The sequence below is a fragment of the Cervus elaphus genome, chromosome 11, assembly GCF_910594005.1.
Source record: "Cervus elaphus chromosome 11, mCerEla1.1, whole genome shotgun sequence".
Classification (NCBI taxonomy): domain Eukaryota; kingdom Metazoa; phylum Chordata; class Mammalia; order Artiodactyla; family Cervidae; genus Cervus; species Cervus elaphus.
This window is the reverse complement of record NC_057825.1, coordinates 73,654,301-73,669,837: the sequence shown is the minus strand read 5'-3', so window position 1 is coordinate 73,669,837 and position 15,537 is coordinate 73,654,301. Positions and strand designations below refer to the sequence as shown.

Below are 15,537 nucleotides of genomic sequence, written 5' to 3'. Positions count from 1 at the left end.
ATGGGATTCTCCCAGCAAGAATACTAGAGTGGGTTGCCATTTCCTACTTCACTAGATGTTTCTGACCCAGGGATTGAACCCAAGTTTCCTGCATCTCCTTGTTATTGGCAATCGGATTCTTTACCACTGAGCCACCTGGGAAGCCATAAACCATATTACTAGTCCCTGAAGGAGATCAGTCCTGGGTGTTCACTGGAAGGACTGGTGTTGAAGCGAAACTCCAATACTTTGGCCACCTGATGCAGAGAGCTGACTCATTTGAAAAGACCCTGATGCTGGGAAAGACTGAGGGCAGGAGGAGAAGGGGATGACAGAGGATGAGATAGTTGGATGGCATCACCGACACAATGGACATGGGTTTGGGTGCACTCCAGGAGTTGGTGATGGACAGGGAGGCCTGGCGTGCTGCGGTTCATGGGGTTGCAAAGAGTCGGACATGACTGAGCGACTGAACTGAACTGAACTATAAAAACAAAACAAAAAAGCCAAACAGTCACCTCATTCAATGAAAGTTCTAGTGTATTTTGTGGAAAATGCTTGTTTTCTCCCAGTTTAGGTTTGTGAAGTGTCTATAAGATAATCAGAAGACTAGTCAGGTGACCACTGAGATGAGTTAATTCCAAGTCTAATTACTAAATTTAAACTTCAAAGGTCTGTATTTTTTGAAAGACACTGCCAGGTTTTTATTTATTCCCAAACTCATTAGATCCCACAATCCAAAACTTCTCCAAATATAATATCTTAGAAAGGAAAGGATGTGGTTTATTTAAAAACTGGCAACGATGAAACGATTTCCCCTAGCAATTTTTGCTTGAACTTAATTAACTGATAGCCATTAATTTCTTCAGCGCTAATACCAGTTTTATGAAAAGAAAAATATTCTCCCATATAAAATTATCAAATAGTCATGAACCCTTACCACCAGGATACAGAACAAGCATCCATCTGTTGTAACAATAATAAATCTTTTATTCACCTAATTATTCAGTTCGTTTGCACACTAAATTTCCATCTTTCATCATTCAGTCAGGCATGCAATTAAAATTTTATTTTTATGTATTTACTACCATAATCTACTGTCAAAGACATCGTGGAAAGACAGAATCACTGGCTCAAACTTCCAAATATCAAATTTTGCTTTAATTTCTGAATTCTGACTTTCTGATCATCAGTTATCCTCATTTCCCATATATGACAGAGTTATATAACTATCTTAAAAGTTATAATGAATACAAAACCCCAAATGTCCATGAATAAGCATTTAAAACACACTTATAGCATTAAAAAATGTAGTTTTACGCTTTTATTCACATTTAAAATGACCCATGTGGGGACTATGTCATCTAACCAAGTAGAATGACTTTACATCACAATTAGAACTATTAAATTCTTAAACACACACACACACTCCTCTCCCCTTCCAGATTCCATAGTCTTTGAAAAACAAAAAAGTACAGGAAGAATTAAAAAAATCACCTCACCTCCATCATCCTAAGGACATTACTGTTAACATTTTACCAAGCAATTTTAGACACTTCACAATATCAAGAGTACACATTCCCAGTTTCACTGTGTTTATGTGTATGTTATCAAAGTATGTCTATGATTGCTATGTTACATTTTTCTAGCCCTCTAAAACCAGACTTAACTATACAGACTCAGATTAAATTCACTACCTCCAGATCTCCCAGCTCAGTTTTTCAGCATTAAAGACTTCAGCTAATAGGTTCTCAAACCAAATAACTCAGAAATAGAGAATAGGTTCCCTGTGAGAAACAGCAATAGAGATACTGAGAAAGAATCAGAAAAATCCATTAAGGCATCCTGAGACTTACAACTACTAGGTATGTGGGATTACAGATGCTATGAAAAACCTGAAAGTGTTGTTTATTTCTGCAATTGAGCTTAACTTCTAGCAACACGATCTAACTTTAACCTATTCTCAGTTTCTGGATGTAAGGGCAAAACAATGAATGTAATGAAGAAGGACAAATACCATGAAAACAAGACAAGTGACTCCAACTCTGGGTAGTTTCCTTCACTTGGTACATGTTTCTTTCTCAGTTACATCAAAGCACCACAACTTGGCTTAATATTTAGGCTGCAGTAACTTTCTAAGTGTGGCACAAAGGTAATTCAATGAATAATTAAATGGTAAAACATACAGTAAAGAGTAGGGAGTCATAACAAAACTTTATCTTAATAGCATTGAACTGAAAAACCCACTAAGAGACTTTGGTCTTGCAAACTGTCTAATGTTAAAGTTACAAATAAAACGCCAGATACATACACACACTCATTCTTAAAAACATATACCAGAAGACAATATCAACACACTTATTTACAAGACATCATGATCTGAAATGCTATTCAGTCTCTAGGAACACTACCACCACCCAAACTTAGATCTTGTTGATTTATATTGGTAACGTAAATGATACAGAAAGGGTTTCAGAGCATTTCAGAAGTCAGAACTTATTTAAAATCTCGTAATTTAAAAAAAACTACTGCAAAAAGAAGAAACCACTGCAGAAAAAAGAATAAGCAAGGCACTTTGAAAAGCTCCTATCCCTCTCAAATTTAACCAGTAACAATTACTGAATGTGGCTATGCACGAAAAAAATAAGAAGATAAAACAGAAAGGAAGGTGACAATCTTCACACTGCTTGTTGCAGACAAGAAAGAACTGTTAGCACTAATGCTGGACTGTTAAGTGCTGAAAGAGCAGACATGAAATAATGAAATCTTACTCCTCTGGTAACTAAGGCTACTGTATCATCAGTTTCAAGCAAGTAGTTCCTTAAAAACAGAGCCCATCTGTCATTCTCAGGGGATACTTGTATAATAAAGTGTACAAGCTTATAAATCACTAGCACTTCAGCACAAGCTTTCACTTGATGAAGAACTTATCAATGATGCTGGCAGAGGTACTTTTACACCTTCTTATGTGAAAGGAATGAAGAGATCCGGTCAAGGACTAAAAATACAATTCTGAAAGCAAAATATGCCACCATTTTTCTGTGAAAGTTTTATAATTTAAAAATAAGTTAAATGTAAGATAACAAAGGATAACCAAAATATGCAGAAAAACAAGAAATAAAATAACTGACCAAACAATGTCAAAATATTTTCACAGGAGTTAAAAGGGTAAGTTTAAAAAAGCAGTGAGAAAGTGTTCCAATCTGAAATGGAGAATCAAAAATATTCATGGCAGTAGTAAAGAGAAACAACAGTTTTTGGAATGAAGACTCAGAATCGCATATTAAGCTCCACATTAGTTTTAAAAATTCTTAAATATAAAAAACAAGATTTCCCCTCTCCTCAAAATAACCTAACCTATGGTCTTTGGCCGAAGAATTGATGCTTTTGAACTACAGTGCTGGAGAAGACTCTGGCGAGTCCCTTGGACAACAAGGAGATCAAACCAGTCAATCCTAAAGGAATATTCACTAGAAGGAATGAAGCTGAAGCGCCAATACTCTGGCCACCTGATGGAAGACCCGACTCTTTGGAAAAGACCCTGCTGCTGGGAAAGAGTGAGGGAAGGAGCAGAGAGCAACAGAGGATGAGATGGTTGGATGGCATTAGCAGCTCAATGGACATGAGCCTGATCAAACTTCAGGAGATAGTTCAGGGGTCTCAAAGAGCAGTACATGACTTAGTGACGGAACAACAATGATCTTTGGGGAAAACTTCAGCATATTAAGTTGATGGGTAAGCTTCCTAACATTGCATTGTTAAAGTGTGTGTGTTAGTTGCTCAGCCATGTCCAACTCTTTGTGACTCCATGGACTGTAGCCCACCAGGCTCCTCTGTCCATAGGATTCTCCAGGCAAGAATACTGGAGTGGGTTGCCATTTCTTTCTCTATGTTAAAGGATACACAAGCAAAAATATCTAAAGATTTAAGAAAAACACTAGTATTTGAAATAAACTGTTGTAACGATATAAGGGGTCATATCCATATTTGTCTTAAAGCTGTTTTATCTTCCATTTCTTATAAAGAAAATAGAAATTTTGCCCATCTAGGATGTTGGTAATATTTCTTGATCTAGGTATTACTGATTACATAGACATGTTCACTTTGCAAAAAGGCAACAGGCTGTATCAGTGATTTGTGTGTACTTGTATACTTTCACCAAAACTTTTAAGTTAAAAAAAAAAAGACTCATAAAAATTATTTCTACAACTTAAATTGTAGAATTTCTGGTTGTATTTCTACAACTTAATTGTAATACTTAAACTGTATGTCTACAATTTAAATGTAGTTAATTTATATATGTAGTACATACACATATAGATTATATAAAGTTATATATCCATATCCATATGCAAGTTGCTCAGCCATGTCTAACTCTTTGTGACCCCATGGACTGTAGCCCACCAGGCTCCTCTGTTCATGTACAGACAGTTTTTAATCCAAATGACCATTGCTAATGTAAATGACTTATACATATTGTCATTTGTACCCACTCAAATTCTTTCTCTTTTCTCCAATCAACTGAAAATTACTCTTTTTGGGGAAAAAAGTAAAACTTCAGAAAAATCTAAGGTTCAGAAATACTTCATCAGGGAAAATAAACATGTAAGGTAAGTGATTCTTGAAAAAAAAAATATCTTCCAGTCTCCCTCTCCTCTGGTGTGCTCATTTTGCCTGTGAGAGAGCACTCCTTCCTAGAAAGTCTTTCTCCAAATTGCTTATTTCTCCTATCAATTTTACCGGGCTTAAAATATCAAAATTTGACCAAATAATCAGTTTCTTCAAATTACAAATCCATCTCAAAGGATTACAAAGATATCAGTCACTCACACACAACCGTGTCTACTTTTTTTGGGCTTCCCAAGTGGTGCAGTGGTAAAGAATCCACCCGCCAATGCAAGAGACGCAGGTTTGATCCTGGGGTTGGGAGACCCCCTAAAAGAGGAAATGGCAACCCACTTCAGTATTCTTGCTTGGAAAATTCCATGGACAGAGGAACCTGGTGGACTACAGTTCCTGGAGTCACAAACAGCCAGACACGACAAAGGACATGAACACACACTTTTTAAAAACTGAGGTACAGTGAATGCACAACTATTTTCTAAGTTTCAGGTGTGTTTTATGTTAAGTTTCAGTGTATGACACAGCGCTTCAAAGTTTTGTGTCTACTTCTAACAAATACCTGTAAAAAAGTTCTTCTATATAAAGAAGAAAAATGAGCAATTCCACAATTTCTTTTATCATACAGTTTGCCAAAAATACTAAATTCCAAAATATACTGTCTTCACCCATTCTTTTAAACAAGTATTTTTTGATCTTCTCTGCCATGATACAAACTTGAATGACTCCCACTTGCTACTGTTAAATTCTACTCCTTATTTTCTTTTTCAGAAATGCAGATCAATTACTAGTAACATATGCTGCCACCAGGGAAGCCCATACACATACATACACACACATACACACACACACACAGCCCCCCCAATCCTCAAACTACAACAGGTGACTATGTCTTTCCTTTTCCCCACTTGCTTACTCCTAAGTGTTAAGTGCCTCATAAGGCCATGTGTTCTTACACATACATACACATGTATACACACACACACAATTATATAGTATGGATGCAAGATACAAAATTAATACTTGAGTGCAAAAAGAGTTCTCTTATCTAAACCCAAGTAGAGTCAACAAAGGCTAAACTGATTCAAGTCAGCCAGCAACACATTGAACTAAAGAAACCAACACCAAAGGCTGAATTCACATAGTTCCTCACAAACTTTCAGCAGTCAAAGATTGATACAACCCAACTCAACCATCTGAGGGTTGAGTGTACACAACAAAAAAGCTAGGTTATCACCATTACCAGAAAAATAATTTTAAAGCAGTTTCTTACCTCATTTCTACCAATCAAATTATTTCTAAACTTTGAGAAAAGTTGCCTTTTCTCACAGAAAAGATGAATGGTACCCCATCTCTAATGAGATGTGAAAATATACATTAAAAAAAATTTTGGGGGGCCACACAGTGCATGCAGCATGCAGAACTTCCCTGATCAGGGATTGAACCTATGCCTCCTACATTGCAAGTACAGAGTCTTAACCACTGGGCCACCAGGGAAATCCCATTAATGTTTTAAAGTTTAGCCGCCAGTTGACAGTGTTTAATAATGTTTTCTCCTCTGTTGAACACAGTCATACCATTTTCCATTTGCTAGAAAAGCATAACATTTGACAATTGGATTTTTAGAACCTGAGAGAATAAGCAACTAACTTACATGATATGATTTAAGTTTGCTTTTAACTATACTATCTTACTTGCGCGTCTTTTAAAATAAAAAATACACAACATATTCATTTTCAAAGTAAATATTTTCAATATTTGCCTTCAATTAAAATAAATTACGTAAAGGAAGTTAGTTGGTTTCATTTCTCTATTTTCTAAGGATTAAGTTCAAGCACATATATTAACCAAACTTAAACAAAAACCTCAAGCTATGCATGTAAAGACATCAAGTTATGCATGTAAGGACCCCAAATTATGGTGAGAAAAGAGTAAACAGTACTTAGTCTACAAATCTGTCAAAATTCCTACTGAAGTCTAATTAAACTCACATTTTTTTCCTTCCTGAAATAGTCCAGTCTATAACTATGAGCTAAAAAATGACTTAACGCCCTTTATTCAAAACTTATGAGTAATTCAAGGGAAATCTAACCTTCTTTGTACAATGAGTGCTTAGTGATCTCATCAACAAACTGGAAAAACATGTGGACCAATCACTGCAATCTCATCTGGAAACATGAGGTAAAATTATGATCAGAAAGCTACTTAGAAATGGGAAACCGAATGATTTAACTATCATTGGCATCATACTACTATATCAGCCTTCGATCAGATAGGTGGAATAGGACAGGAGACTGATGTGCCCAAGGTTTAGGAGATTCCTTTCTCTGGAGGTGATGAAGATACTCAGTCAAATGTATTTCAGTATCTCCGTTTGATGGATAACACTAGGATATATAAATCATTTTTTAAATTCTCTACTACTTACTAAGTACAATCACTGCTGTGTAACAGTCATCGTACAGAATTGCTAAGAGGTATGGTATATAAGAAAAATATCTGGCACAGACTCTAGTACGTAAGAAACACTCATGTTTATTACTCCATATACCCATTTCTTCTGTTATTCTTTTTTCAAAGAATATTTCAATTCATTAGATATAAGATTACTGATTTACAATTGCAAATCAGTTTCTCTGATGTTATACCACATCACCTGGACTGCATTTTGGGATGTGTCACAAACTCTTTGGTGATTCACACATATTTTATTTCTTAGGTTTAGTTTTATAAATGGCTGCTTCTGTTCCATACTATTATTTTTAGTATTTAAAAGAGCTGCTATTTATTGAGCATCTACCATATGCTAGGTACTTCACTATCTCTTATCTTTAAATTACTGTCAGGCAAGTGTTACCATCCCTATTTTAAAGATAACAGAGTAAGGCTGAGTGGTTACACTTCTCGCCCCATGTCACACACACACAGCTCATTAGTGGTGTGGCTAAGTTTAGAACCTACCTCTAGCTAGCTCTAACTCTGAGCTCTTCCCAACATACTATCTCCAATTGTCTCATCCCTTATATTTTACGCCTTTATAAATTTGCTTTCAGAGGGCAACAACTACAATTTGGGAGTACCCTGCTTACAACCTCACACAATAACCAGTTTTCTGGAAGCCAAGAATGCACTTTCAATGACTGATAAAACAAGAAATGGAAGGTCTAAAACATAGTAACCCTTCAGAGACCAATGGGACAAGATAGACACAAAATAAGAGTAACTAGCTAGGAATAAAAGAGAGAACAATTAAGACAGTAAGAGATCTCAAGGTGAAATAACTTATTATAAATTATTTCCAAAATTAAAACAAAAAGAGGAAAAGGCAGAAAATACTCACTAGCTTTGAATTCTGCCAAATTTAAGTTCAGGGATCCTCACTAACAGGTCAGGATCTACTGGTCATTCTTGCCTTACCTGATAGGTCTCCAAGCTGGTTAGCCTTTCCTTGGGTTTGCCAGAATTTCCAGTTAAAAAAAAAAAAGAGGCAAGCAGTATAGGGACAGGCCTTAGGCCTTACCAGCAGAACTCTAACATCAGTATTGTCACTATCGCATTTCTATTCCTCAAATAATTTTTAAGTGTTGAGAAAACAGCCCCCCACCCCACCCGCAACACACAGTTAAGTGGCATTCCTCTTATGGGATGTAAATATTTCGAAGGGTTAGCCACAAGATGGAAGAGCAATGACTCATGGTACTTAATTCCTAAAAGAGGAAAAATCAGATTCCTTGTCCAGAATTCTTCTATCTAGAAAGAATGCAGAAATTCCTTACTCTGTAAGTAAGTAGTAGGGAGAACCTAAAGGTAAAATATAATGGGCTAGGACAACTCCACAGAAAAGTGTAACTAGGACACATGACTAGAACACTAAAGAGCTTCCTGACTCTCCATAGAATATGCAGCCACTAAGCAATATTTTATGTAATACTATACACACACTGAATTATTTTAAAAGCTCACTTAAAAAAAAAAAAGTAATAACTATAAATCCAGGATCATAGGTGAGATTTTAATCTCACAAATAGGAGATTACAGAGATTGATTACATTTTTACTCTGATAATTTCAGACTAGAAATAGCAAAATCCATCAATATACTGTTATAATTCATTAAATTCTTGAACTATATATAACCCAGTTAAAATTTCAACATTTCAACTTTATGAATTTGCCAACAACTAGGAAATTACACTTATTTCCGAAAACTTTCATATCAAGATTTTCAGAAGTCAAACTTAATCTTTTATTAAAACATAATAAATAAGAAACTAATGAAAGACATAATAATCAATAGGTTGATTCCAGGTAGGAAAATTTGGGAGCTGAAGGCAGTTGTAGGAAAGAGACTTCTGAATTTTAAATCATGTGCATTTAATACCTAATCAAAGTAATCAATTTCAACTAAAACTTAAAAATGCTCAGAATACATATCACTTCTGCAGATGTGTAAGCGTTCCTCAGACATATTTCTAAAACAAGACTGCCAAATAGATTTCATGATAAATTCAGCAGAACAAGTTGCAAAAACTCATTCAGGATTTTAAAAGAAAACAAATACATAAAATCCAACCCCACATACTTTCAGTTTCACTGAAGCTGGAACATAGTATCAAAGGATTCCTATGTGGAAGACAAATTATTTTCTACTAGCTAAAAGTGGTATGTGAAATCCTAAACCCAAGATTTAAAATAAAAGCCTAAAAATGCTAATGATTTGTATTCCATCTTTAAACAGCAGACCGTTTCAGATAACATGCAAGACGACAGCATTCCATGGAAGACCCAGGCTGATTATTTCCCATTTGGGGTGTAAGCAAATCTCCTGCCTTTAAAAAGTCCTCGTAAGATTTCACTCCATACTGATTGTTTCTTTCTTTTTCAAACACTGGCCATTACAACACTCAAATATATACACATTTTTAAAGGAGGTATCAAGGAAGTTTTTAAGACTAATTAACCTGTGGGCAAAGACGCAACTAAAAACCAGTTCTGACAGAATTTTTGCTTGAAAAAAATACTTTCGTATAACTTACTACCACTCAGAAGCCTAAAGTCCACCCTTTACATGAAATAAGTGATTTTATATACAGATTGAGTTAACTTCTCTTAAAACAGTGAGTCTCACTTCAGTTCCCTACTCTGAAAACTCTCTGATCCACTATTATGTAACTCTATCCAAGATTCTAATGCAAGAGTTACAGATCCATTAAGAGTTAGTAAAAACTAAAACAGGCACATGCATAAGCTTAGCTGTAGTTCCTTAATTACCTTGTCAAAATTATGAAACCCGGTATTTTCAAACCAACAACAACCAAACCTTTCCTATTCAAACCAGAAATAGTGACACTTTGCATACTTCGTAAAACTGTTAAAAGAGTATTCTTCTTGGCTAGCTTCTGATCATTATGCAAACTGTACATTTAAAATTAATAAAAAATGCGAATTTTCAAAGATTACTACTTTTTACATAACATTAGCAAACTTTTTCTAATTTTAGTCTTTTAATTCATCTTAAGGCCATTTATTTGCCCTCCAAAAAGACCCACAGCATTTTCCCTGAAGGCTAATCAGCAGTTCTTTTCCTCTCTGTGCCAACATAGAACAGTTTCTACTAACAGCAGCAAAGCAACAACAATTCTACAGTGAATTTGATTTACCATTTGGTTGGGTACATACTGAAATTCTGATTCACGAACATCTTAGTCAGTTTATGGATATCAATGAAAAGAAAAATGACACTCTGGCATGTGACTGCCAACAACCAAGTCACTTTACTTCAAAAGGAAATAGACTTTAGTAGCTAATAATTTTAAGCAAGAAAAGTGATCAAATAGAAGTACCTCAACTAAGTTGAAAATACACACAAATAAAAAGATTCAGATTTAACATTTAAAAATACACAATCAGACTAAGTTTGGCTGAAACAGTCTGATTCACTGTTAATGTAATTAACAAATCAGTACATCTTGAAAAAGCTTACTTCTAGCAATAGAATCCTTATTATCTTAGGATTTCAACCCAATGTCATTGCTTTTAAAAAAAAAAGTCAACTCTATTACATATAGTGTCAATTCTGAGACTTGACTATTATTTGAATGAAACACAGGAGAACCCTGATATGCAAATACAAAAGGAAATGATGAAACTGTATTTTTAATTAAAAAAAAAAAACCCTGTAAATATATCAAAGAAACATTAAAACACATTTACCAGTAATGCAGCACAAGACCTCTAACTGGCTTGAACACATCCTTTCAAGCAACGTATAGTAAACTGCTTTCACAAGGACTATCTGTAACAGTAACCAGTGAAAACCGTTTAAACTATTTTTCAATTATCATCTCCCTCTTTCATTTGTTCGGTATTTTGATCATGTACAACAAAGAAACAATTTTTAAGCAAAGAATGTATGATTTTCAAAAGGCATTTAATCTTAATTCCCTCAGCCAAAGGAGGTGTGACAACCAACGCACGTAAAATTAACCTTAATCCGCCAACGAAAACACGCAAAATGTCTCCTAACAATTCCCCTCCTCCTTAAACAACAACCGTACACATAAATATGGTATTGACCTCCACCCCCACTGAGAGCAGCTAATTAACAAACAGAATAGTTACATTTGGAGATCAAGGTGCAACACCCCATCTCCAAAACCTCCCCAAATATCATCAAAGTAGAACTGAACATTATTTTTGCTGAAGCAAAAATCCAACCCCCGGGAGCTTCAGCCCTTAGACAATGGTGGTTACCAGACAGAGCTACACAGTTGGGTCCAAATGACACATTTCACTAGGCCCTGGACACAACACACACAGGCACAAACACACGCACTCTCTCCCACAAGGGGTCAGTTCTAAGGAAGGGGCGTTCAAATCCCACTGGGAGACGGAGGGGCAGCAAGGTGGCGTGGGGGTATCCTAGGGGAGGACAAGCGAGAAGGGAGTCGATAGAGCGGAAGGGTAACTGCACCGCACGCGAGGGAGGGGGCTGGAAATGGCCGATGGATTCTATATTTATTTATTTAAAGGTCTTAATTTAACGGGTCCATCCCAGGGGTTCTGTAACTAAAGCCAAACTGCGCAGCAAACATTATGAGGTTGGGAGAAGAGTCGCCGCTCCCCCTACCCCGTGACTGGGGGAGGGGGGAGGGCGGGGGAAACAAGTTCCCCGGCCAACACCACCGACCACTCCAACTCCCCCACTCCCCTCCTCCACAGGAAGGGGGAGGCTAACAGAGAAAAGGGGGAAAAACAAGTTCCCCAGCCAGCCCTAACCACCCGATCACTCCCAGTTGTCGCCCCCATCTTCCATTAGAAACAGGAGACCAAACCGTGGAAGGCAGCCGAAAAAGGAGAGATTCCACCCTTCGCCTTACCCCCACCCACCAACAGACTCCAGCGGGGTCCGTAAGGGAGCTCAAAAACCAGAGGGATGGGTCGAGGGGAGAGGGTGCCGAGCCCCCGAAACCAAACAAAGCGCGGCCTGAGCTAAGAGCCCAGGCGAGTCGGGAAGCCGCGGCTTTTCCTGCCGGCCGGGGCCCGGACTGAGCTGACACTGCGGCACCGGGGGACCCGCCTCCGCTCGGCCTCCCTTCTCCCACCCCCCAGGCACACAAGCCGCCCCCGCCCGCCCCGGCCTCCCTCCCCGCGGGTCCCGCCGGCCGGGCGCCCGAGCCGGCGGGCGGCGGGGAAGGAGCGCGGCCTTACCCCGCTCGCCGGCGTTGTTCCGCTCCTGGGGCAGCGGCGGAGGCGGCGGTGGCGGCGGCGGAGGCTGTTGCTGCTGCTGCGGCGGCGGCGGAGGCTGCTGCTGCGGCGGCTGCTGCTGGGGCGGCTGCGGCGGCGGCTGCTGCGGGGGCTGCTGCTGCTGTTGCTGCACCGGGCGCGGCCGCGACACTCGCCTGGGTCTCCGGTTGGCGGCTCGGACGGAGTTCATTTGCCGGGCTGAGGTGGCGGCGTTGGCGGAGGGACACACACACACACACGCACACGGACCGCGAGCTACGGGGCGGGAGAAGGGGGTGGGGAGGGGGGAGGAAGGAAAGGGGGCGAGGGGAAGGGGAGATGGTAAGGGCGGAGGGGCGAGCGGGACCCCGAGTCAAGAGAAAGGCCCGCGGAGACAGACAGAGACCGAGCGAGGCCAGGCGGGCGGGCCTGACGCACGGGGAAGGCCGAGGCCGCCGGGCGGGGCGGCCGCGAGGGACGGAGACAGAAAGACGGGCAGAGCGAGAGAAAGAAAGAAAGGGCGTCCGCCCGCCTGGGGATCCTGAGGCGAAGCGCGGCGTCGGCGGCTGAGGAGACAGACCCTGGTCCCGCCGACTCCCGAGCGGCGTCTCCGGCGACGGGGGGGAGTGGGCGGGCGGGTGAGGAAGGGAGAAGGAGGAGAAGAGAGGGAGAGAAGGGAGGGAGCAGGGGGCGCCCGGCTCTTTTTTTTTTTTCCTCTTCCTCCCCCCCACACCCCCTGAAAGAGATTTCTGAGAGGAATTTTTTCTCTCTTTCTTCGGCCTCTTCTCTCTCCTCCCCCCCTTCTCTCCTCGGCGAAGGGGAAATGAGTGTGAAGGGAGGAGATAGGGGGAAAAAGAGGCGTCGTCGTTCCTCCTCCTTAAAGGAGCCTTTCCTCCTCCTCCTCCTCCTCAGCCCCGTCGCCGCTGCTTCTGCTGCTGCTCCGTGGCAGGAGGAGCCATTGACACCGCCGGAGCCACCACTCGCCCAGTCGGTCCCTCCCCGCCGCGGGGCTGGCCAGGGGCGCGGGGGAGGGCCGTGGAGCGGCGGGGGAAGGGGCAAATGGGCGGGGAAGAAGAGGGGCGGGGATTCCGGCCAAGGAGCCAATGGGAGGCGCTCATACAACCTTCGGGCCAATGGGGCCTCTGCTCTTATCGCCAAGTCCCTTCCTTCAACGCCCTGTTTCCTCTCTCGGGTTTCCTCCCTCCCCTGCTAAGGAGGTGGGGGAAGGAGGAGATGGGGAGTGTGGTGGGGCGGGTGATAATGGGGAGGTATCAGGGCATATAATAGAGCGGGGGGTGGATGAAGAGAGCGCTGGTGCGTAGCGACGATTCTAGGAGAGGAGGTGCTCGGAGGAAAGGGCGGGGGCTGCTGATGTAATGGGGAGAAGTGATTAATCCTTCGGTTCGCCGTTTCAACCTCTCCCCGCCCCGCCCCCCCCATCTGATTTTTTAAGCGGAAAAGAAAAGTAGAGCGAGGTAGCCAGTCTTTGATAACTGGGGTTTTTTGTGGTAGGTAGGTTCAAACTCTGAGCTGTAGGGAGCGCTAGAGATTCTGTACCCTTTAGTTCAGCTGAGGGTATTTGCTAAACCTTGAAGATCCACTTTACCGAGCTTTGAGCTCGGGAACCGAAGTTAGAAGTCGGTTCCTACTTGTAGTCTAAAAGGAGTATCTTAAAAAGATTGTGATCAATAGGGAATAGACCTTTGGTCAGTTTACTTATTGAAGACGCGGTCTCTATAATGTTTGGGGAAATAATAGGTGAGAAAAGAGGAGAAGTAAATGTGTTGAGGTTGTGATTGTTTATGTGATAAACGTTTTAATTTTTTTTTTTTTTTTTTTTTTAGATTTCACAAACTCAGAGGAAAAGAAAAGCCCCAAGGGGAATTATCTTTTGTGTCTGTATCTGGTCTCCTCAAGATAATCTCTCCCCAGGGAAAACGTGTTTTTATTCCCTCGCTGCTGTTGTGATGACTGAAAAAGTATCCTTTCTCGGTTCTTTCCGCTCTCTTTTGTTTATCACCTTATGGAAATGGTAAAACTGGCAGTTTACCTGATTCTCTGATTTTCGATCTTCAGGTGATTTCTTTCTCATTTCAGTTTGACTAGGTGCTGTCTTAGGTTTGAGATGGATGGCTAAGTGGTTACAAAGTACAATAAGAGAAGTAGGGGTAAGAGCGGGGAAGTGTGTGTTTTGGGAGGGGAGAGAGGAACAGTAAGAGCCACTGTTGTGTAGGGTGTTTGAGTCTCTGACTTGATGTATGCCTCTGGGCAAAATACATTTCTAACTTTCAGGGTTCCCTCACTTTAAATAAGAATTTACTTTGGATTACATAATACTGTTTTTAATTTTAAAACATTCTCTAATTTTGGGATGAGCTCTCTTTGGTCCTGACAATGGAGAAACTTAGATCTAAGTTTCCTTCTCGAGAAAAAAATTGAGGAGGGAGGCTTACAATGAAGAACTGCAAATGTTTGTTTATGGTGGTTAGCAAGGTACAAATGGGTAAAATTTTAGATTTGGTTCAAATAAACGTAGCAGGAAAAAAGGAAAATGACATGCTATTGTACATATTATAAGTGGATCCATAACTCTGATTTTTTCTGAAAATTTACTTTTTTTCCAGCATGCATTTATTGCTTCCTTCTGTGTATGCATTGCTATGTAAGGTGCTATGGGAGATAGCAAAATATAAAATAAATTGCAAAATATGGGGCATAGTTTGTATTTTGGTGTGGTAGTTGATTTAGTTAATTCAGATGTACAGAGAAGACATAGCTTATTATCTGTAGCTTATCCTTTTTGAGTCCCCACGTTATCCCTTTTCTTTTATAGTTAAGTACTGAATCTTACAGATTTCCCATTTCCCTGTCATTCGAAGATATACATGGGAGTTGAGGGATTCTGTGTAAAGTGTACATAGACGGGTATGTCACATCTTCGATATCCTAGATTTCCAAGTTGTAATAAACTTGGAATGATAGTTCTCCGGCATGTGGCAGTAAGATGCCTTATTTTAACAAAACCAGTATGTTATGATAATTTTCTGACAGGTGGAAGTAAAATGCCTTGATAGTGCCTTTTTCTAATTCACACAGTAACTAGTGGGCTGGTAAAAGCCTGTGGGATGGGGAGGTCAGCAGGGCATCAAGGAAAAACCCTGAGCCATGCATGCCAGTCCTTGTGTTGTCCTTTACTGTGGAGTGTCTGGTATAG

General features: G+C 40.2%; 1 protein-coding gene across 2 annotated transcripts in view; it reads right to left on the bottom strand.

Annotated features, from left to right (window-relative positions):
- FBXO11 (F-box protein 11) overlaps window positions 1-12,673 on the bottom strand; it is a 107,380-nt gene extending 94,707 nt beyond the window's left edge. Inside the window, exon 1 of one of the 2 annotated variants that reach the window (XM_043918075.1) lies at window positions 12,309-12,673. In XM_043918075.1, the coding sequence (XP_043774010.1) occupies window positions 12,309-12,534 (226 nt within the window). In that variant the 5' untranslated portion in view covers window positions 12,535-12,673. The remainder of the gene's footprint in view (window positions 1-12,308) is intronic. The other variant, XM_043918074.1, reaches the window with a different exon arrangement.
- Between the last annotated feature and the right edge of the window lie 2,864 nt (window positions 12,674-15,537).